This window comes from Artibeus jamaicensis, unplaced genomic scaffold (assembly GCF_021234435.1).
Source record: "Artibeus jamaicensis isolate MK-2021 breed Jamaican fruit bat unplaced genomic scaffold, CSHL_Jam_final contig_923, whole genome shotgun sequence".
In the NCBI taxonomy this organism is placed as follows: Eukaryota; Metazoa; Chordata; class Mammalia; order Chiroptera; family Phyllostomidae; genus Artibeus; species Artibeus jamaicensis.
In genome coordinates, this window is record NW_026522014.1 from 6195724 (window position 1) to 6219397 (window position 23674).

Consider the following 23674-nt stretch of genomic DNA (forward strand, 5'->3'; position numbering starts at 1 on the left):
AAGGTAATTAAAGAAGAAAGGACAGATTGAGGTCCAGGGAAGATTTATTTCTTTCTAAAACTGGCATAATAATCACAGTGGGAGCTATTGACTCATCAGATTTTATTTTAAAACCAACAGAAGCCAGTTGGAGAACTTTCAGAAGACTAGTATTCTAATAAATTAAAAATCTGTTTTCAACTTTGAAATTTAAGAGCTACTCTTTAAAAGCATAATGGCAAACACCCCAAAAACAAAGTCTTAAAAAAACTTATTTCTTTATACCAAAGAAAAGGAATCGACAATGTGTTAGTACTGCACTTTAAATGTCATGTCTATAATATGAACTTGCAAGAAAACCTGTCCCTTTCTAAGACTTACACTTTGCAGGTGAAAACTACACAGTTGTGAAGATCTAACAGCTGGATAGCACTGGGTCTGTCATTTGTTTCTAACTTAACTGTTAAGAGGCCCATGGAACATGTCACAATGCGGCATGGGACGGGCTGGTCTGGTGACAGGCACTGATGGACCATGCTTTCTTCCCCTTAGCTTTTTTTTTCCAATTACAGTTGACATTCAATGTTCTATTCATTTCAGGTGTACAGCACAGTGGTTAGACATTTGTATAACTTAGTCAGTGATCTCCCTGGTAAGTGTGGTCCCCACATAGCACTGAAGATAATTATCAAAGTGTTTTTGACATTGTCTCCTGTGCTGTATTTTATATCCCTGTGACTATTTTAATCTGTTCATGAGTCTTTAGAAGTAAGGCCTAGATCAGCTCAGTCAAGAATTTTTGTATACATGTTCTGATTATCACTGGGCAGAATCCACTGAGCATATAAAAGAATCACCAGATCAAATACCCTGTGGTTTATTCATATCAAATAAGTACATTTACTTTTATAACATTCATTGTGATCCTGTTGTATTGTGGTAATTGATCACCAATATATACTTTCCAGAAAGCCAAAGCCAGCACTTCCGAGATTTGTTATTAGATCAACCAAGTATACCAAACTGTAAGAGTAAGGTATTAATATGTCCTCTATTAAATACTAGGATTTAGAAAAAAAGTTATCATTTCACAAGTTTAGAGTTCTCCTAATGATGGAATTTAGTCATGGTTTATTAAATTTACAGTCTATAGAAATGAAGCACTTTGCAGGTCAACAGGTGGAACTTTACCATCATTCACCAACCTCCACACCTTCATTCCATTGCTCATTACTTTGTTCACTTACTAAATTGACATTTGTTAAGTGCCTACGATATGTCACTCTGCTAGATGCTAGCAAATTAGAGATGGATAAGAGAAACAAAGCCACTGCTCTCAAGGAGATTTTTTTAAACCAGAAGACATATAATATACAAATAAGCAAGGAAACAAATATTTTCATATGGTGATATTGTTATAAAAACAATAACAGGGTAATATCATGGAATGATTGAGAATGAGGTAGAGACGGAATGGTGAAGTTAGGAATGGTTTCCCTAAGGAAATAACATCTGAGCTGAGATCTATAAAGAGAAGGAGCCAGCCATGTGAAATGCTAAAGTAGGTGAAACAGCAGTGCAAAGGCCCTACAGAAGGAATGACCTTTGTTTCTGAAAAACAGGAAGAAAACCGTTGTGCCCTGATGGTATTGTGTAAGAGAAAGGGAGATGTAGGGTCCAGTCTCGGAGGTGGGCAGCATCCGGTCATAGACAGCCTTTCAAGCTTTTCTCCTCCTCTTTTTTTCTTTCTTTAATTTTTAAAAATATTATAGGAAGATTGCTAGAGGGAGGGGTGTATAAGGGGAATAAGTGGCAATGGAAAAATACATGGAAGGAAGAAAGATTGATTGGTTACAGGAAGACTTTAGAGCTTTTTAAGTAAAGAAGAGATATGTTAAAGGGACTTATATAAGAAAAAAGATAAAAACACGTACAGTAAAATGACAGCAAACTCACAATTATTAACAACCACACTTAAAACAAAAACCAAAACAAACCAAGCAAAGAACTAGAACAGGAACAGAACCATGGAAATGGAGATCACAGGGAGTGTTAGCAACAGGGAAGTGGGAGGAGGAGAAGGGGGGGAAAGATACAAAGAATAAGTAGCATAGACGGTAGGTAGAAAATAGGGGGGAGGACAAGAATAATATGGGAAATGTAGAAGCTAAAGAACTTATAACACATGGACATGAACCAAAGGGGGGGAATGTGGGTGGGAGAGGGTGTGCAGGGTAGAGGGGAATGAAGGGGGGAAAATGAGACAACTGTAATAACATAATCAATAAAATATATTTAAAAAATAAAAATAAAAAAGAGATACGGTCTGAATATTTTTCTAAAGGAATACTCTACATGGAATAACTATGTGGATTTTAAAAACTAAAATATAACATTTAGAAACAAAACATATAATTGAAGCTACAAATTTCATTGATAGACTAAAGAACAAATTCAATACAGCTGAAAAAAGATTTAGCAAACTGGAAAACAGACCTGAAAAATCTTAGAGCTAATGTGATTCAGAAAGACAAGATTGAAAATACAAAAGGACAGATACTTAGAAGGAAAGAATAAACAGGTTTAACTAATTACAGTTCCAGGAAGACATGGTGTGAAATGGGGAAGATTAGAGAGATTACTTTAAATTACTTATTGAAAAGATAAGGCAGAAAGTTTCCCAGAAACAATTTTTAAAAATACTTCATAGAAGTATTTTTCTCAGAATTAGGAATTCTAACAAATCTTAAGCAGGATAAATGAAATGAAATCTATGCCTGGATGCATCACAGTGAAAGTACATAACACCAAATAAAAATAGAAAGCCTTAAAAACCACTGAGAAGAGGACAAATTATCACCAAAGGAATAGCTAGACAGTCTAGATAACTTATCAGAACCAATAACAGAGGCCAAATGACAGGAAAATCTTCACGTGTACTGAGAGGAAAAGCTGTGTATCTAGAATTCTATACTTAAAAAAATCTCCTAAAAAGATATTAAGGAGAAATAAATATAGTTTCAGGCAAACAAAAATGAGGAGAGTTTACTCTGGTAGATCTTCACCAAAGAAAGTTCTGAATAATCCAAGCCAGACTGAAGTAGTTCAAGTCTGAGGTGCAAGGCAGGTGAAAGAGAAGAAGAGTAGAAAATTTGTGGGTAAATCTAAATAAGCATTAATGGTATTTAAAATGTCTCGAAGGATTGAAACTTAATTAAAATAAGAATAATAATATTAGGGTAGGGGTAAATGGAATTAGTGTTCTGAGCTATTATAGTAACCAGAAAGTTGATATGGGCTATTTCATACGGCAAATGTGAATATTTTTAAGATTAATTATTGAAAAAAGAGGGAGAATAGCATATAAATTCAGGACTACCAAAGTGGAAATGCAATAGTTAAAAATTAATCTTAAAAAAGAGTAAGAAAATATTTTTAAAGAAAGAATCAGCCTTGGCTGGTGTGGCTTAGTGGATTGGGTGCCAGTCTGCAAACTAAAGGATCACCAATTGGATTCTCAGTCAGAGCACATGCCTGGGTTGCAGGCCAGGTTCCCAGTAGCAGATGTGTGAGAAACAACCACACACTGATGTTTCTCTCCTTCTCTTTCTCCCTCCCCTCCCACCTCTAAAAATAAACAAACAAACAAATAAATATTTTCTTTTAAAAAAGGAGTTTAAAAAAATCAGAGAACAAGTGGGACAAATAGTCCCAAACTGAAAGGTAGACAAAAATTTAAAGTTTACTAATTACAATAAAATAAATAAACTAAATTCTCCTGGCAGAGGAGAATTTAGTAAAGGAGAAACCATGGTAAACCTTGGGTGGCATTCAATATTCACTTGGGAAAACATGATTCAGGGATTCGTTTTTCCTTTCAGGTTCCTTCCATGGAAGGAACATGGCCACCAGACACTTGCTCAGGGCACGTGGACCACAAGTGCATGCTGCTGCCGGGGGGGTCCAGCCCTACCGAATGAAGGGCCTAACGCTGCCATTCCAGCCCTCACTGGGGAAAGTGGTTATTAAAAAGGAAAATTTTAGTAAAGAGATTGAGAGAGGAAAATGACCTATCATATCCTCAGATTCAAATTCAAAAATTAAAAAACAGACCAAAAGAAATCCTGTTTCCTAAATGACCCAGGAGGAAATGAAAGTGTGAACCAAGGTGTGAGTAATAGGACTGGCCTCTGAGCCCACCCCAGTTAATTAACGCACACTTTTCCTGCCATCTACAAGCTAGCTAGAAGATACAGTGGGTTCAGCAGTTTTGGCTTTGGGTTGTAACCCATACCACTGCTTTTCATTTTGTTTAAACATAATGAAGGTTATAATGATATTGGGGAGGCCTTCAATGTCTATAACTAGGTTTGTGGACTCTGATAACCAGGATTGATTTTTAGCTACTGCCCTCTTTGCCACAGGCATTTTGACAGGGGAAATCCCACACCATCAAGCTGTATGATAGTATAAACTTCCCACATGGTTCCCTTCTATGTAGAGAAATCATTATGGGAATTTGAAAATTATAGCGCAGAAAAAGTATTAGAAATTAATTCAAAGACGGTTTCTGGCATAAACACATATACAGTCTTTGTTATGCTGTTAACTACAGTATTCCTTACTGTTTCAATTTAATTTCTAAGGTGTGTTCAGGTTCAATGCTGTGAACATAACCATGGTAATAACTATGGTTGGTTTTGTTTTGTTTTTGCTGCTGTTTGTTTACAATCAGAAGGTGGAAGAAAAACTTTAAATTAAAACTTCTAATCATCCTATGAAAATGTGTGTGTTTATGGCTCCTCTTATAATATTAACATTATATGCATGGTTACACATTTAGAAAACTAGAAAAACTTCCTAATGTCATTACCTCTTAATCTTTCTGCAGGTATTCGAAACTTAGCGCATATTGAATCTACCCATGACCTTTTATAGGTGGGACCCTCTTCCCCCTGAAGTCAGCTTCATTTCAATGAATATATCATTTCTATTTGGCCTTTAAGGGGGATGATTTTCCATGCTGGAATGGGTCCTCTCTATAAAAACCTAGTCAAATAGGTTCTGGAACACTTTCAAAGAGATCAGATCCCAGGTAGACGCCCAGCAGAAGGCTGGCAGGCTCCACGTGAGATTTCCACTACAGTACGCTGACATTCTTTCAAGTTTTACTGTTTCTGGTTGAAGGGACACCAAAGGTAGCAAAAATGGCTAGTGCAGTAAAAACCACATTTGGAGTTTACAGAACCAGAGTTACCCTGACACAGCTGAAACAAACAAAAAATCTGCCTAAGAAATGATATTAACCTTAAACATTGAGCCAAGAATCTTTGAGCTTCTACCCTGAATTTCTCTTCAGAGCACGTAGGTGGGAGAAGCCACTTTGTTCTGGCTGCCCCCTCACTAGGCCCTGGGCTGACGCACCCACCAGCACATGCCTCCTGGTTCCCAAGTAACCCCCCAGGATTCCCACCCTCCCTTAGTCTCCACGTGAGCCTCATTGCTGGCACAAAGAGCCTCTTTGTCTCCCAACATCAGGCTCTTTGTGCAGCTCTACCTCCCTCCTCTGCTGCCATGCCCATCTCCCCCCAGGCCTTAGAACCGCAACTCTCTTCCAGGTTTCAGGTGTCCCTCATCCTCTGACCCTGACTTTGTCATAGACAGAAATGAAAATGTCCTGGTCCCACTGAACCCCAAGCCTTGTCCAACTCTATCTGGTACTCAACCTGTCTACCTAAAACAGTTTCTAAATCACTCGTTGGTCCTCCTGATGCTGCTTGAAATAAATAAGAAGATATCAAGGCTGTAAAGTTTTCTTTTCAAGATAGCATAAAAGAAATCACAGGGCTGAACTCAGTCTTTGTAAGCCCAGGTGATGGTGCCCTAAAATATCGGTACTGATGAGGCACTTTGGAAGTTGCCATGGAGACCACTCTTGTGTCCTATTCTCTTCTGGAACCACTGATACACTACAGAGCAACACATTTTTTCATCTTATCTAGAAACAGATTAAATTATCTGTGGCAGTAAATGGCAGCTGTTCACCAAACCTCTGCCCCCCTTCTTCCTGGGCACACAGCTGGGCCCCCTTTCCGAGAGACTACTTCGTACCAGTAACATGGGTCAGAGGCGATGTCTGTCACTTCTTGGCCAAGAAGTTGAAAAAGCGAGTGTGACTCTTCCACACTCTCTCTTGCTGTTTGCTGGGCGTAAGTGGAAAAGAAGCCCAGCAGCTGAAGGAACCATACATTGAAGATGAGGTTCTCTGAAACTCTATGTGGAAGAAAACTGACAACCAACAAGGGGCACTCACATGGCCTATTATGTGAATAAACACTATTGTGTTTGAGCCGTTATACATTTTAGGGTCTTTTGGGGTTCTGAAGCCATGCCTACACTAATTACTGCAACCAATATTTTATGTTTCAGAGCACTGAATCACTTGGATGTCAGAGTTCTGGACCTTCATCCTAGAAATATAAGAAATACTAGCTGAAAGGGATGAGAAGCAGGAAAGAGCACTAATGTGAGTAACTACATTTACTGCCTATGTAGCCATGTACCAAGCCTGTGTTAGATGCATCATTTATACATACTGTTTCACATAGTTGCATTTATGCTTCACAGCAATGTTAGGAAATAGTGCCGTCATTACCCCCATTACTCTGATTGAGGAACCTGAGGCAGAGATGTTGTACTCAGGAAGCCATGATTCAAATCTGTTGACTCCATAGCCCAAGCTCTAGTGCAGTACCCACTACTGCGTTCTAGGCAGTTCGTACAAGTTCACCTTCCCAACTCCTTGTAACTAGGCTTTATTATCCCCATTTCAAAGATGTGTAAGTCGAGGTTCAACAAAGGCAGATGATTCGTCCCAGCTTACACAACTGGAAAAATTCAGGCGAAGGTCTGAGTGCCTCTAAAGTCCTTCTCTTTCCATCACACCTTTGAAGTCAGAATGTAGATAGACAAGAGAGGTCACTGAGACTGAGCTTCCCTCCATTTCCTCGGAGGCTGAGTCGGTAGCTCTGTGACCAAGGGACAACTGCACTCATCACTATCTGTCAGCTCTGGAAACGTTGGGATTTCTGCCAGATAGTGTTCACCGGGCTCCCCTAGCATGTCATTAAGGTTATTTTTTTCACACCGATAACAAACTGGCTAGGCTTGAAATACTAGTCAACCCATCCTTTGCCACAGCCCACAGGGAGGGTGCCCTCAGCCAGGACTGGGTGGGTTATGTTCAGGACTAAACAAAGAATGGAAGCCAGTGGTGTAGAAAGGCATTCTTTTAATGAATAAAGGGTTCGTGTGTGGCAGGAGCCATAGTCCCATCCTGCAAATGTACCTCAGAATCCTAAAGTTATGGCGGGCCACCAGGAGTTTTGTTTTTATAAGGACCTCCTGATACCCGGGGAAAAAAATACTGTGGAAATGTCAGGGCTGATCAGGACTCTGGAACTGAGTTAAAGATGGAGAGGGGGAAACTGGAATGATTCCTGAGTAGAAATGAAGATTTTGGTCTGTCCCCATACTGGGCTTTTTAACCGGAATGGCCCACCCTGTCAGTATAACCCTCTGGGCCCCCCTAAGCACTGGCCCCGCCCCCCAGGGCTAAATGACATATTCAGGATTCTCTCAAGACCCAGCCCCACCCCTCATCTGTTCTGACTTCCCCTGGGGATTACTGGCGTATCAAGAGTCCACATCTAGGGAAAGGTCGTGCTGGAGGCTCACAGTGAGTCAGCATGATGGCAGCATAGAACTTGCTGGACTGTGCTGTGAACCGGAAACACCAAGGCCACTTAGAGACCAAAGAGCCAGAGTCCCACATTCATCTATGCAATCAATAGACATATGTGGTTGGGAAAAAGCATGAGCAAGGTCTTCAGGGTCCGGAACACCTCTGCAGGGCGGTGCCAGCAGGCCCACAGCGGGGACTGCGTAGGAAAGATGGGGGGGGGGGGCTGCTGTGGTGCCTATGGAGTGAGCCCATCGAGTTTCCAGGGTTCCCAGGATTGGGGATGACACAGCAGCAGCCCCACACAAATCACTGCAACAGCTCAACTGTTCACCGAGTAATTTACGCCATGTTTAGCGTTCCTGAAACGAATGTACTTACAGCGTTTTTTGCGCTTCTGGATGGTGTCTTTAAATACTGGATGCAATTTTAATGGCTAAGCTTACATTACATTCATTTCATTTCATAATAGTCGATTTATACTGTCCACAGCCTCTTTTCTCCATCACCCTCGTGGACTGAGAGGTGACTCTAGCACAGTTGTGTTTATGTACCTTAATTCCTTGTGATCCATAGCCAGGGATGCCAGGAGGGCCAGGCAAGCCTTTCTGCCCAATATTACCCTGTGAGAAGATGGAGAGAAATCAGACAAGTGTAAGAAGATTTAGAGAGAAACCATGGATTATTGCTCTTAGCTTTGTTCTTACTTCAATCTGATCAGGACCTTCATCCATGCTCCCTATAAGCTAGTTTGTATTTTATATAAAGTAGAGGTTTTCTAAAATTTTTAAGCCACAGAATCCTTTGCAAAAATCTTACATATAATCCAAATATCAATAAAGACTTAAGGCAGAGCTGCTTGGTGTAAGCAGCAGTGTCGGCCTGGGAGCCTCGTCACCCTGGGCTCCTTCAGCTGCCCTACCAACAACCCCACAAGCCGGGGGCATGAAGACCACTCCCACACCATCTATGGAGCCTTTGATCTATTGCTGCATTTCAACACGGAGTGATAATTCACTGGGGTTGCAGTTAAAAATTCAGTGGATATTGATGTGGATCCCTGTTGAATTCTTAAGAAAATATGTAAATGAAGCAAAAAGGGCACAGTTTCCCGTATGTATTCCTTATGGAATAAGTAGACCTCATATTTCCTGAGGAAAAACTTCTGTGGTCAAATGAGTTTGGAAAGTGCTCTCCACCACAGTAAGTGCCTCTCCTTGGAGATCTCCAGCCCATAGGAAAATACCAATATTAAAGCTTCTAGGAAGCCCCCAAATAGAGATATTAGTTTAACTATCCCAGAAGTCTCCAAATTAACATTTGATGGGATAAACTTTGTAGAAATTCTGGGTTAATATAACTTACTGTATAAGTCAGACTTTTTCTTTCCAGTAGGAAACCAACTTTATTTTTTCTGATTATAAGAGGATTACCTGCTTATTGCAATCAATCAATTGATTGATCAACCAATAAAATAGAACAGAAATAAAGGTGACACTGAAGAAAGAAGGGACCCATCTCCCCATCACCCAGTGACAACAAGTACTGGCATCCTGGGTGATCTTCACTCACACAGAGTGATCTGTGAGATTAAGAAATGCCCACTGCTCAAATGGAGTTGAGGGACAACAAAAGATAAAGAATCTTAGTGATTCTGAGGTCCTCAGTAACTTTGACTCATAAAGCCTCTCCCCGTTCTGCTGATAACTGGGTTCTAATTCACTTCTCAGCATTTTGAGTGTGACTACATCTCTTTAAAATTCGAATTTGTGCCTGCTCATCAGTACCTGTTTTTACTATAAGCATACCTGATATTTCTCTGCCTTACTTTTTGAATGATTCAAAAAAAATGCAGAGCAGGTGGATGAAAAATTAGAATGGGCTTCTCCACCTCGGCACTACTGGCATTTTGAGCTGGGAGGTTCTTCATGATGGGAGGCTGTCTTGTGCACTGCAGGACGTATAGCAGCACCCGGGGCCTCTGCCCACTAGCAGTCAGCAGCAACCCTTCTCTGGTTGCAACCCCCGCCCCCCAAACGGTCCCAGACATTGCCAGACGTCCCCCTGGAGTGGTGAGAGGAGGGAAAAATCTCCCTCCTTAGGAAACACTGGGTTAAAGGGATGAATAGACACCAAACTGGAGGTGGCAAAAGGAAGTGAAATAGAAATGAGAACAAAGGGAGCCAAAGGAAGTTTCTTTTACCTTCCATGTAGATAATAAACCTAGACCTCGCACTGAATCCCTGACAGTGTACCACATACATATGACACAACAGACACATCAGCTGGTATCCTGTCAAAAGGCCACCTGACGCACCTGTGGCCAAAGCAAAGGTGTGCTCCTTAATGATGGCAAAGCCTCTAAGGAACCTAGAAATATTTTGGGTACTTTGCAACTGGTTTTTAAAGAGACACTGGCTTACCAATTTCTTTGGGGGAAGAGAATGCCTTTATAAACTTAGATGTTCTAGTTACTGAAAGTTCACATAATATGGGAAAAGAAGGCTTTTCATCAGCAACCAAGAAAAGACAAGTAAGCACCAAAACGAGCACTTACTGTGAAGCTAATGCTCACTTGGTTGCCACTGGTGGTGCCTGAGCCTCACATGAAACACAGCCCTGAGGACTCACCTTTGGCCCTTGGGTTCCCAGGCCCCGAGGCCCAGTGGGGCCTGGCGGTCCTCTGACTCCCGGCTCTCCCTGAAAAGACAGTGAATGACAAGTTACTAATGTCTAGAAAACCTGTATGATGTATACTTAAAACATTAAAATATTAAAAATATTTTATATAAATTTACATATTCAAAATATTTTTAATACTCCACACCCTTGAACTTGACTAAGCTATAGTGACCTTTTATGACACATCAGTCTCTTAAACTTGACCCAAGGAGTGTTACCTCCCTTTGTTTTCGTTTCTTATTGCCATTTATTCCATCAGCAAGCCAGCTGGGTCCATTTCAAAGCAACCCACTCGATTAACTACTTGGCAACCCTGATATGTACTTTTTCTTAGGAACTCCCTTCTCTGGAATTTGGACAAATAATTACCACCATTGAGAAAAGAGACACGAACAAAAGAAACCATGAAAAGATGTGACCCATCCCGGACTAGCTGCTTAGTGCTTTGTGCGGTGAAGATTCGCATCTCAGGTGAGGGCTGGGCTCTGCGACACTCCTGCCCCTGGAGTGGCTGAGATGGCAGGGCAGGCTGCGGGAAGGCTTTTCAGACTCTCCAAAGCATGACAGTGTCATACCAGGTGACTATCACCAGAGAAGTGGTGGGGCCTGATTGGGACAAGTCTGGCCCTGTGGTTACACCTCTCTCAGATGTGAGTGATGATGGATGGGAAGAAACAGAAATCAAAAATCTCTTCATTAGCCACTTTCTGCATGCCTAGCATTTTACTAGGCATGTTCCTATATGTTATTTGATGTAATTTAGGATTTAGCACCATCCTGTATTACAGTGATGACTAATTTACCTAACCCCTTCAAGCTTCAGTAAGTCCATCAGTTATATTGAAAATCATGTTCGCATTTCATGGGGAGGAAGACAAAGTGAAACAAAGAACGTGCATGTTCCCACTGCAGAGTCCAGCCTAGAGCAGGCCCTCGGTAAATGTTCACTCCCCACCCCACCTATTCTGCTAAGCAGGAAACTGGACTTTGCCCAGGGTCAGAGGCAGGGCTAGGAGGATGCGGAGAAATGGGAATCCTCACATGTTGCTGGTGCAGACACTTTGGAAAACAGTTCGGCAGTTAATTCCTTTAAAAGCTCAACAAAAATTTACCTTCTGATCTAGTAAATTCACTCCTAGGTATACACCCAAGAAAAATGAAAATGTATGTCGATATCAAGACTTACAGACAAATGCTCTTAGCAGTATTATTCATAATAGCCCCCAAATGGAAACAACCTAAATGTCCATCAGCTGACACAATAAAGGGATAGACAAAATGTGGGACATTCAGCAACAGAAAGAAATGAACTACAGATGCATATTTCAACATGGATGAACCCCCATAACATTATTTGCAGGAAAAGAAGCCAGATTCTGGCGAACACATATTATTTTATTTCACTTATATAAAATGTCCAGAAAAGGCAAATCTGTAGAGACAGTAAATCAATGGTTGCCTTGGGCACGGAACAGGGTTAACTGTGAAGGGGCGTGAGGAATCTTACAGGGAGGAAGAAAATGTTCAAAAACTGATTTATGGCGAAGGCTGTGTAACTTGGTAAATTTACTAAACAATCTTGGAATTGTACACTTGAAGTGGGTGGTTTTTGTGTTACATTAAATGTCTTAATAAAGTTATTAAGAAAAAAAAGGAGCCAGGCTTTGGACCTTGATCTCCCAAGCTCTTTGCTCTGGGCCTTATTGTGTCCATGTCCTGTAGAGAGATAAATACTAAATAACTCACAGCTTTCACCAGTGCAAAAGTCATGGACTTTAAGGAATGATGACATTGTTTGTCTAGAAAAATAGCCCGTCCTTTACTTCTCATTTACAGACCCTAAAATACTTCTAGAGAAAACAAGGCCTTGAAAGAGTGAGGAAAACTTTTAAACTATATTTTATTACTGACTTAATTCTTTTAATCTCCCTTTTTATAATCATGTATTTCCCCTTTGCTTCCATACCACCCTTATGGTTCGGATCTCCAGCCTCCCTCTCTTCCTCTCACTACTTAACTGCCCCTGAGACCACAGATACCAATTATTTCCTCAACCCCTCTCTCCCCCTGACTCCCGACTGCCAGTGGCCCCACGTTTCTGCCAGCTTAAATGATCACTCCGATCATCCACAGTTGAGAGTCGTGAACATGAACGTGTCTTGCATTACATAGATTTGTATCATCTCTCTTCTCTGGAGGACCTGTGAAGCCCTTTACGGGAAGTGTCCACAAGCTTGCGGCAGGAGGGTCTCCGGCTACACCTGACTGACTCACCCCTCTGCTACATTTTGAGCCCCTCCAGCAACGCCAAACACAGGAAAGTTGTAAATCTAGTTAAGGAGATTTTATTCAAGATCATTCAATGGTTTATCAGAAAACAATTGTCCTTTTTGCCTGGTCGCCCTTAACCCCACTCCAGACGCGGTGGATGCCTCTCTTGTGTTTCGGGTTTTCTCCATCCTCCCGTGATGAGGTTGGACACCCGATGTGACAAAATGGGACGACATGGCCCCGCCTCTGAGGTATTCTCACTAAGAAAAATTGAACCTATGTCTGAGCAGGTATCTGTCTAGATCTAACTACTAGCTTATAAAACAAAACAGAAAGACATGTTGAAAATAACACCAGAAGGATGCCATTAGCAAAATCCTCAAGGACAAAAAAAGAAAAAAGAAAGTCCATCAAGAAAGTGTAAAGAAAAAAACAAAAGACATGCAACCTTTGATTTTAAAAAGAGGTGTGAATTCAAACACCGTGTGTAGACATCATTTGGATCCCCATTGAAACAAACCAATGGTAATGAATGTACAAGACAAACTGTGAAATTTTAATGTTCAAAATAAGATACTATGGAAGTGTTATTAATATTTCTTAGGTCTGCTGATGGTATTAGAGTTATGTTTTAAAAAAGAGTTCTTACATCACAGAGACAAATGCCGAAGTGGTACAGAGGTGATGCCTGGGGTTTGCAGGGATGAGGGGTGTGAGCAGAAGAAGTGAGAGTGGGGGACGCAGCTAGAGGCTGACCGCGTGTTGGTAACCATTGGAGAAGCGCAAGGGGCAAATGGGAATTTACTAATGTTTCTGCTTTGTATACACTTACTCATGTTCGTGATACTTTAATAACATGTTTCAAAGTCCGTGAACAATACTAATAAATATCTCACCAGTGAGGGTGAGGAAAGGTTGCTGCGATGTTTGGCCTTGATAATGAGAAGGAGCTGGGATTTTTAAGATAGAATGATGGGCAAAGGGGAGGAGGAACACAGCAGTAGATTCAGTCATCACTAGTGTAACCTACATGTGTTTCATATATTCTTGGTATGTACAAAATCGTTTTAAAAAACTAAGGACATGGTAAGAAGGCAGATGGATATTTTTTATAGAGTCCTATTTCTTTTCACAAAGAATATGATGCTCGAATTCATGATACTTTCTTTGTGATGATTTTAGTCAAAACCACCTTCTCGATTAGTATTTATCATATGCACACACACACACACACACACACATCCCAGGTGAGAAAGTATGTGGGAAAATAGTTACAATACATGGTGAGTTTACTTCAGGCCACCCTTGACGACTTTGCTTTTGCTATCCTTTTTCCCTCTGACTTAGTTCCTCCTGACCCTCGCCATTTAAAAATGCCTGAAGGCTAAATGCAATAGTGTAGCTGCCCCCATGGACACTGTGTGGCTCTCTTCTACATGTGAACTGGTAAACGAACTTTATAAGGGTGTGACCCCATGTCACATGTGGTACTGCAATGTTTACCTCAACCAAGTCGTCCACCTTTCTTCATGTAGTTGTTGATATAGAGCCATGTTTTATCTATCAAAATATTTTTCTGGATCTTTTGACCTCTGTGAACATAATCTGATACAGGCTTTTATGATATGACAGACCTAAAGTCCAGTCTTAACGTAGTCTGCAGGTGTACAAGTTGGTCGGTAACAAGGTGTGAGGGTCGTTCCTTGGTGTAGATGCACCACACTTTCCAACAAGTGGCAGCATCAGGCACTTAGTGAGCAGAGTGAACCCACAGAGGCAGTGTCTCTTTATCATGGTGGGGCCTTAAAAATGCACCCTGCCTTTTGTCCCCTGGGCCACAAGCCCATGCTAGGCTACGGCATTAGGGGAGTGTGCGTGAGAGGAGTGGGATCGGGAGTCACTTCGCCACCTGATAGCACCAGCTCTGCCACCATGCCGCACCCCTGTACTGAAGAAATTGTTTACCAAGGCGTTTTCAGTTCTGACATCAGTGGATACATTGACATTCACAACCAAAAAGAAGTGCAGCAGGTGCTTGCACAGCTGGTCTTAGCTTCCCGTGCAGAAGCTGAGGGTTGCTAGAACCTGCAGAGGGAGCCCTTGCACTAGGAGACAATGAGCAAACCCAAAAGCAAATTCTGGACTTGCCATTTGTAACTACATCCATCAATTTCATAAGACCCTTAGCTTAAGTCCTACCCCTACTTGCTTACCTCCACTCCTCCCCAAAAAGAGCAGCTAACTATTTAGATTGCGCAGAGCTTCCTTTTGGCCCACAAAGAGATTCTAGAAAAGACGCTCCTTTCATTTAGACAGGATAGTCAAATTTAAGACTATCTGCAATACTTGTATATGTGAACTTAACAAATGATTTGGTGAAGGTTTTACTTAGACTATAACCTTGCAGAGTGGTTAATTTCAACTCCTTTAAAATCATACATAATCTTATAATGATCCTACCAACGATTTATTGAATCTTTTACTTTTTAAAAGGAAGAACAAAGCAAAAAACACTATCACTGTCCTTCATTTTCTCATTAGTAAATCTGTGCTTTGGTTCATCCTAAAACTATTATAATTAGTAGTGAAATAATGAAAATAAATTTATTACATGGCAGGTACTTTTCATTCATTATCTTATCTGATCCTATTAACTTACTCCAATTTATAGATAAGGAAATTGAGGCCTGAGAGGATACAGAATTTGCCAAAAAAATATGCAGCCAGAGGTAATTCAAACTCAAGTTTTGAGTCGAGTCCAACTCTGACCTTGGCATTGGCTGGGGCTAGATGGACTAGGCTGACTTCTCCATAGACTTGCTTCCAGAGGCCACTGAATGCAAACACATGGCTATGTGGTGGTCAGAGTTTTTTTCCTGCATTGATTCAATCACACTCTCTCAAGGGAAAGAGAGAAAATATCCTGGTTATAAGACTCCTAAGAGGTTCACGCAGTCTGCATGAGTACCCAGCTTCTCTTTCAATTTTCCCTCCACCACCATTCCTAAATTTTGTGGCTTACCTCAATATTTTCATTGGTCTTATTCCAGATCTCCTGCCTACACAAATCTGTATTCTCTGTTTTTATCCACACCACAGTATACTTGATTTGGCAGAATAATGCATACTATGACTACTACTGCAACTAATAGTACTTTAGTATGTCTGAATTCATAAAAAATTCTTATAGATATGATTTTATTAATTTCTTACGGTAACCTCATGAAGTAGGGATTCTCATCCCAAGTCCAAGATGGGGAGGCTAACTCCGAGATTCAATGACTTGCTGAGGTCACTCAGCTAATAGATGGCAGAAGTCTTAAGTACAGTAGTAATAAGAAAACACTCTGTTATATTTTCTCTATTTTATATGTTCGAAATATAATATTTGAGAAGATAGCACTCTTGGAAACCAAAGAGCCCATTCCACTCTCTCTCCTTCCCTCTCCCCTAAACACCTTAATAAGTGAAGCTTTAATCATTATTTCTCCCTTTGTGTCGATTAAGTTCCTGTCACTCTTTGAGAAGACTACAGAAGCAAGTTACAGTTGTTCTATAAATGGTTTTATGCTTTTGTTTTACTTTGGGGACAACGAAATACAAATTAAACTTACTGTGAAGAGAATTAGCTTCTTAAGAATTTTCCGAGGAATGGTACACTGAAGATTGTATGAAATGATGAAACCAAGGAACAACTGAGTTTTAAAATAAGGTCGAAGTCAAAGTGATGATTAGCAGTTGTGTAATGTTCCTTTCTGTCTGGCTTGTACATAAAATTAAGACACAACTACTCAGGTTCCCACCACCACAAATGTAAGTACCACTCTGGAGTGAATAGCCTAAAGAGTACAGGCAATGGTTAAGTGACTCTTGAATACAGCACTCAAGTCACTGTAACATTTCCTTTAGTGTATTTTTCCAGCTTTAAATTTCAAAATGTTTAAAATGATTTCAATTCTCCAAATCCATTTCTCTTCTAGAAATTTAATACACACCCCAAAGCAGCAGTAAATCAATACCCATGATAATTCAAAACTTGCTTTAGGATTTAGGGATTTGCTGTTGATTATTTCTTTCTTTTCTCAAAATCATCTCCTCAAAGATGAGCAAATGATTCTCCTGGGCCAAGAATCTCACTGGGGAGGGAGTCTTGTATCTGGGGAGCCGAGTTTGAAACCTCAAAAACTGAAATATTGGCACTGCCCCTAAGGACAGAGAAGGAAAAGCCCTCTTGCACTGATGTTCAATGTAACTGCCTGCTGGGGGAAATTCCCTCCAGTCTGCAGGATGGAAAATACCAATATGTCCATGGTGGCATGGGTGGAAAATGTTACAATCCAGTGCGCATCACCAGGGCTAAAGGGAAGGTCCATGTGGACTCTGGGGGGAGACAAATGCCAAACTAGGAAAACACATGCAAAGAGGAAGGAAGGCAATACTGAAAATAATGAAAGGCCGGAGTACAGCTCTGATTCTATCATGCACAGAACTGAGTTCAGAAGTAACCTTGAAAAGTCACCTAATCAAGTTTCCCTGGTTGGAATGTGACCTTTACTCAAATCTAAAGGTCACACTGTCTGGCATTTAACTTTGATACGGCTCTAGCTTTAATTAGTCCTGTTCATTGAGCTGATTGTCCTGCCTTGTAGCAATTTTGCAGTCGCACTGTGGGAGGTGGGTGTCTTCAACTCCAATTTGGAATTGTGGACCCTTAACTTTGCTATCATTAAGGCTGTGTCCTAGGCTAGCCCTCCTTGTTGGACACTGTTCAAAATAAAGTTCCTCGTCCAGTTCACGTCCACTGATGGAATCTACAAATTCCTAAGGCATCTCCGTGTGAATCGTGCCTCTGTTCCGCCACTGCCTGCTGGTGGTGTGCACATATGTGAGCCATTGCAGAGAACAGAGGGGCGATTCAGACGCTGGGAACATTTTTAGAATAATGACACTCAGTGGAATTTTACGTACACTTGCATTTTAATTTATGACAGTGGACCACTTTTGTCAAATAAAGTATGTACTTATAATCCTCAAACATTTAAAGCTTTTAAAAATGTTTAACTCTTTGGGGCTTAGGTTTATGATTCTCTTTAATGTTTACAAAATTCAAGTCATGACAATGGAAAAACTAGATGGAAAGAGAAACAATCCAACTGTGCACAAAACGGTGCCACGATAGTCGGAAGACAGATAGCTCTGGAGAGTGAGCATCTACGAGTCAGGCCAAGTCATTCTTTCTGCTCCGATCTCTTCATCCATCTAGTCCTTCAGTCATTCACCTATATTCATAGTTCCCTGTCACATGCAAAAACAATATAATATCAAAACTATTTATAAAGGGGCAAGTTGTTCAACCTCTATGGTTCTTGATTTCCTTATCTATAAAATAAGGGGTTTGTTTAAAAATGTCACAATATTCTGGAAATATTTAGATAGTGACAACAACAACTCAGTAAACCTTTTCTGCCCACAGACTATTCCACCCACTTGATGGTTAAGAGGTCCCTTGAAGGCCCAGAAAGCCGCATTTGCTCTCTGTGCACAATTTGGGCTCACCAGCTCCAAGGCTTTGGGGGAGGCCATGGCCTTCTCTGTGAGGAACCAGCATACTAATGGGGCTGAAGGAGCTCAGAGAGGAACATGGAGGATGCACCTGCATTTATAGAGCTCAGGGGAGCCACTTCTTGCATTGATTCCTCTCCTAAGAGTCCAAGAACAAACTCTTACCCTCAGCCATGTCAGTGAGTCAGCCCTGGGGCAATATGCACCCCCTCATGAGCCTTTGGTGGTAAAAATACAGGAACAAAGAGTTATCTGAGCTTCTCAAAGGAAAATGAGTTTTATGTAATGATTGTCCCCAAATCACAAAGTGTGCTGAGGAAATGTAGGCAGTGTTAGATGGGATCTTTGAACCTGCCTTCCCTATGAATGAATGAGCAGGGCACTTGAATCCAGGGTCAGGGCACTGGAGGGGCACTTCTCGTTTGTCAAGAAACCAAAGTGCCTGCTCCTCTTCAGGGCATGTCTCCAATGTAGATTTAAAAACTCTATCTACTGTTTCCTTGAACATTGTAGTTTTTACAAAAACTTTAGAAATCTCTCAGAAGCCCTCCTCAAAATTTAGATTAAATTCAAGGTAATGGATGTAGAGGTACCATTTAGCCACTGGTGTCATAGGAAATTCTTCCCCTTGGAAAAAAGCCACAGAGCACCACAAGGGTGCAAGATGTCAGGGGCTGGTTTTTACGTGCTTTGAAACACAGAAGCTTTGATTCAAATATCTGTGTCATGTGCTAAACACATGTGATCTTAACTAAATATCACAAAAGCCCACCATAAATTCATCGTCAACCTTAATGGTTTCCTCATTTCAAAACACATTTGTTTTATAAATGAATGCCCTAAGGCCTATATTTTAAGGTAAGTACACTGGATTTAAGTGAAAAACATCAGATCTATATGTCTATACAACTACGCATGTAATTTCTCTGCCATTTTAAAAGTCAAAATGGAAGGAGAAGAAATTCTGCACACGCTGAAGTCCTGCACTTTTGCTGCACTGACAGCTTCAGGTGCTGTGGGAGTTTCACCGTAGCTCTGCCCATCCACTTCTATGGACATTTTCCTTTCTTTACCAGTTTCTGAGTGTGTGTCCAAGTTTTCTTTAGAAAAAGAAAAAAAGGCCACACAGAGACTTTAAGGCTTCTTTAAAAGAGCATAGATTATTTTAAGCTATGAAAGGCTGATGTTTGCTTTTAAAATTTCCTTGACTTTTAAGTTGATGATCCAGGATCTTTGATTCACCCTCCTGACATCTCCCTGCAGGGCTAGTGACAGCCAGGACATCATGCTTTCCCAGCACCTACAGAAAGCTGCAGCAGAGAGGGAGGTAGGCCAGCAGAGGTGGGTCAGAGCTCATGTTCTCTTCTCCTGTCAGTGGGAGGCAAGCATCCAGGCTGCTGCTTCCACTCAGCCTCCCATGTGGGCCGACAGGGGTGATACGTTTCACTTAAGATACAGCTTTTGGCAACATGTTGACAGTTACCCAAAAAAATAGAAACGACAAAATTTAGAAAGAACACTTTTTTCCCATGATCTTTCCCCTTAAAATGTATACAAGCCCTGACTGGGTAGGTAGGTCAGTTGATGAGAATGTTGTCCTGATACGCCAAGATTACAGGTTCAATTCCTTGTCAGGGCACATACAAGAATCGACCAATGAATGCATGAATAAGTGGAACAACAAATTGATGGATATCTTCTTCCCTTTCTCTCTCTCTCTCTCCTTTCTTTCTCTCTCTCTAAAAAATGTATATGAAAACAAGTACAAGGGACTTTGAGAGAAATAGTATATAAAATCATTTAGTAAGTGACTTAGTCTATTTGTTAAACCATTCACTATGACATAGTGAATGTTTACAAAAATCAAATTTGTAAATGTTCTCTATCTGTGCCTAAGTCCTGTCATTACTATTATTGCCCCTGTAAGACAGTAGCATAATAGTATAATTAACACAACATATTCTTATATAGAATATTTATGATCATCTCCAAAAGTGTAAATGACCATACTGTTCCATTGGAATACAATTATGGTACAGTATATATTTCACACATTTTATATCATGCCTTATTTTAAATAGAAATAAGCTATTTCTCTAAAGAAACATTTAGTGTAACAACTTTTTATTAGTAAAAAGTTTTTTATTAGTAAAAACCTTTTTATTAGTAAAAAGTTTTTACTAATGTTCCACTCAGAGCAGAAAATAATGAGATTTACATATTGAATTTCTCTTTCTACTGTTAAACTTTAGCATTGGACAGCTATTTTGCCTTAGAGAATAAAGAATACTAGGATGCCCAAGTTCAGTATGGTTATTGACATGTTGGGGTGTTTGAGAGGGTCGGATTTGGTCCTTAGCCTGACCAAGCCAGAACCTTGATAAGAGCACCTTGACTGTGTCTCCTCTGCACAGTTCACTCAGCACCTTGAGACACAGCCTGTCCCCGGCTCTCACAGTCTCCCTGACAGACGGACATGAGGCAGGAATCGAGATCTCCCTTGGAGATGATATTCCATGCCTGGGTCCCAACCTTTCACTCTACCAGGAGAGGACGGAAGAGCACCTGCCCCATTCACTAGACAGAAGCACCATCAAGGCGTCATCATACTCCTAAGTGATGGGGCAGACCAATTAAAAAAAGATAAAAAGTTGACATTGACTTCCAACATCTCCTTCTAGTGACCTGGAACCATTTGAAAAACTGAGTGGGTGTATTTCTAAGGAAAAAATGTTCTCTTTAGGGTACTATTGATCACTCGTTCCTTTTTCATTCATTCAACATGTTACAAAGCTCCCACAGGATGGCACACATAGTTCTGGAGCCAGGAATTTAGCAGAGAAGAAGACAAAGAGCCTGCCTTCTGGAAAATTTCCTCCTGTGGAATATGCAAGGCAGGAAATGAGCAAGATGACTTCAGAAAGTGATGCAAGGTCTCAAGTAGAAAATACACAAAGGGATGTGATAGTGAGGAGGAGGGAGGGAAGGGAGAAAGGGAGGATTGCTTTTGCATGGGTGGTCAGGGAGGTGAGCCATCCTCACAGAACCAAGGCCTGAAAGCAGGAATGAGCCAAAGTAGTGTGCAGTACAGGCCAGTGTGGCTTCCCAGAGAGGGTTGGGGGAGGGCAGCAGCCAGAGAGGAAGGGGTGGGAGCCATAGTCAGGTTGTGAAGGGCCTCACAAGCATAGAGTGTGGTTCAAACTTGTTCTCAGCACAAAGAGAAGATACCAGAATGTTTTTTGAAAAGGAAAGAGATATTATCTGACTTGTGGTTATAAAAGACCCCTCTGCCTACTAGGTAATATGGAAGGGCAGAGGTAGAAGAGGGAATATTGTAGACCACTCTGCCTGGTTTTAGGAATTGTATCTCTACCCCTTGTGGCTAAGGGCCAGAGACGACCTCTGGAATGCCAGCCACAGGAGACAAAGCCTGTCTCTGGTAGCAAATGCTGCCTCAGTTCCTCTCCCTGCCCACAAAGCTTGGCCGGAAGTCAATGATGGGTAAGACCCCTCACGGCGGGGGGTAACCTAAGCCAGACTCGATCACTTGGGAGGCCTTCATAGAAGGACTTGGAGGGGCTGTGACAAAGAGCAATGGACTCGCGCCCCCTCAGTTTTGACATAGCCCGAGTCCCCATGTTCTCTGGGAGAAGCACTTCCTGGCTCTAATCTCCTTAAGCCTGAATACCTGTTGGGAAGAGGGGCAGCTCCTTGCCTTGCTAGAGCATGTCTTGGGGAAAAATCTGGCACCACAAAGACTTGCTGATAAACCTGTGAAATCTGCTTTGCTAAGAGTGCTTTCATTTATATGTTAAGAGTTCAAGCAGGAAATGAGCATGTCTCCCAAAGTTTCTGCAACTCTCTTCCTGACAGATACTGACTCAGATTCTGGAGCCCTCAGATTTCTTTGTAATGTTATCTACTGTTTTATCCTTGCCTCCCTGTATTCCTGTGTATTACAACCCAATAAAAGGCTATGGAAGAGGGCACTTGGGGCCTTTTTCTCCTTGGAGAAACTGGCCGCTGCTGGCCTTTGTCTTCCCTGAGAAACTGGCCATAGCCTACTCCTCCTCCCCCAAATAGATCTCATCATGTCTCAGTCATTATTCATTCACTCATGTCCGTGGCACCGGGGGGACTTGCCAAGAAGTCGCTCCCACAAGGGAAGACAAGGAAAGAGGGTATTTTCATAGCCCAGGCAAGACATGATGGTAGATGTCCCCGGTGGAAGCAGCAGGAGAAAACCAGACAGAGTCAAGATATATTTTGAAGGTAGAACTGACAGGATTTACCATAGGGCTCAGTGTGGAGGGAGGAGAGGGAAAAGAAGAGACCAAGGATTTCCTGGCATGAGTGTGTGGTGCATGGTAGTGCTGCTTACAGGCTTATGGGGTGAAAATCAAAGGTTCGATTTTGGATGTTAGGTTAGAGACATCAGTGAGGAATCTAGAAGGCCCTATGTGGAAGAAACAACATGTGAGAGGGAAGATAGAAATTTGGACGCCATTAGCACTCGGATAGTGGTCAAGGCCATGGGACGGGAAAAGAGCACCAAGGAAAGAGAGGAGGGCTCTGAACTTGACTCTGGTCTTGATACAGGAAGATAAAGCAGCCAAGGGACGTGAGAGTCGCCACGAGGAAAGCAAGAGAAAAACCATAAAAGTAAGCTATGTGTTCAAATTAGTGCGAGGTCGCCAGGAAGTCCATAGATGAGGATAAACAACTTTATCAATTCTTTAGCTATATCTGCTCTTCTATAATGCCTGATAAAAATGACCAAAATCACCTACCTATAGGTACATTTTTAGAAGCTATTATGTTACCTACTTTAAAATCTTACCTTTGGTCCGGTGTCCCCCACTCCACGTAAGCCCATCGGTCCAGGGGGTCCTGGTAATCCTCGAGGTCCCTAGATGACATAATAAGGGATCGAGTCAGCAACCGTGTGGTTTGCAGTGTCCATGGAGAAGGAAGGAAGGAAGGAAGGAAGGAAGGAAGGAAGGAAGGAAGGAAGGAAGGAAGGAAGGAAGGAAGGGAGGGAGGGAGGGAGGGAGGGAGGGAGGGAGGGAGGGAGGGAGGGAGGAAGGAAGGAAGGAAGGAAGAGAGGGAGGGAGGGAGGAAGGAAGGAAGGAAGGAAGGAAGGAAGGAAGGAAGGAAGGAAGGAAGGAAGGAAGGAAGGAAGGAAGGAAGGGGAGAGAGAAAAAGAAAGAAATAAAAGGCAAAAGAAGGGAAGAAAGAGGAGGAGAGGGGAGGGAGGAAGGAAAAATGAAGGGAGTGCAGTAAGAGGGGAAGAAATACAGCTCTTGGTGGGGTGTGGTTAGGGAATGGAAGGATCGAGCGAAAAGGAAAAAGGCCTCATGGACATGGACAACAGGTGATTGTGGGGGACAGTAATAAGGGGGTTAAATGGTAATGGAAAAATACAATAAAAATAAATTT

At 41.6% G+C, this 23674-nt stretch overlaps 1 protein-coding gene across 1 annotated transcript in view; it reads right to left on the reverse strand.

Moving 5' to 3' along the window:
* Window positions 1–23674, reverse strand: part of COL28A1 (collagen type XXVIII alpha 1 chain) — a 149085-nt gene that overhangs the window by 43959 nt on the left and 81452 nt on the right. Inside the window, exons 25-27 of the mRNA XM_037136685.2 lie at window positions 23076–23144; window positions 10352–10420; window positions 8275–8343 (exon numbers count right to left, since the gene is read on the reverse strand). Coding sequence (XP_036992580.2) covers window positions 8275–8343; window positions 10352–10420; window positions 23076–23144 — 207 coding nt within the window. The remainder of the gene's footprint in view (window positions 1–8274; window positions 8344–10351; window positions 10421–23075; window positions 23145–23674) is intronic.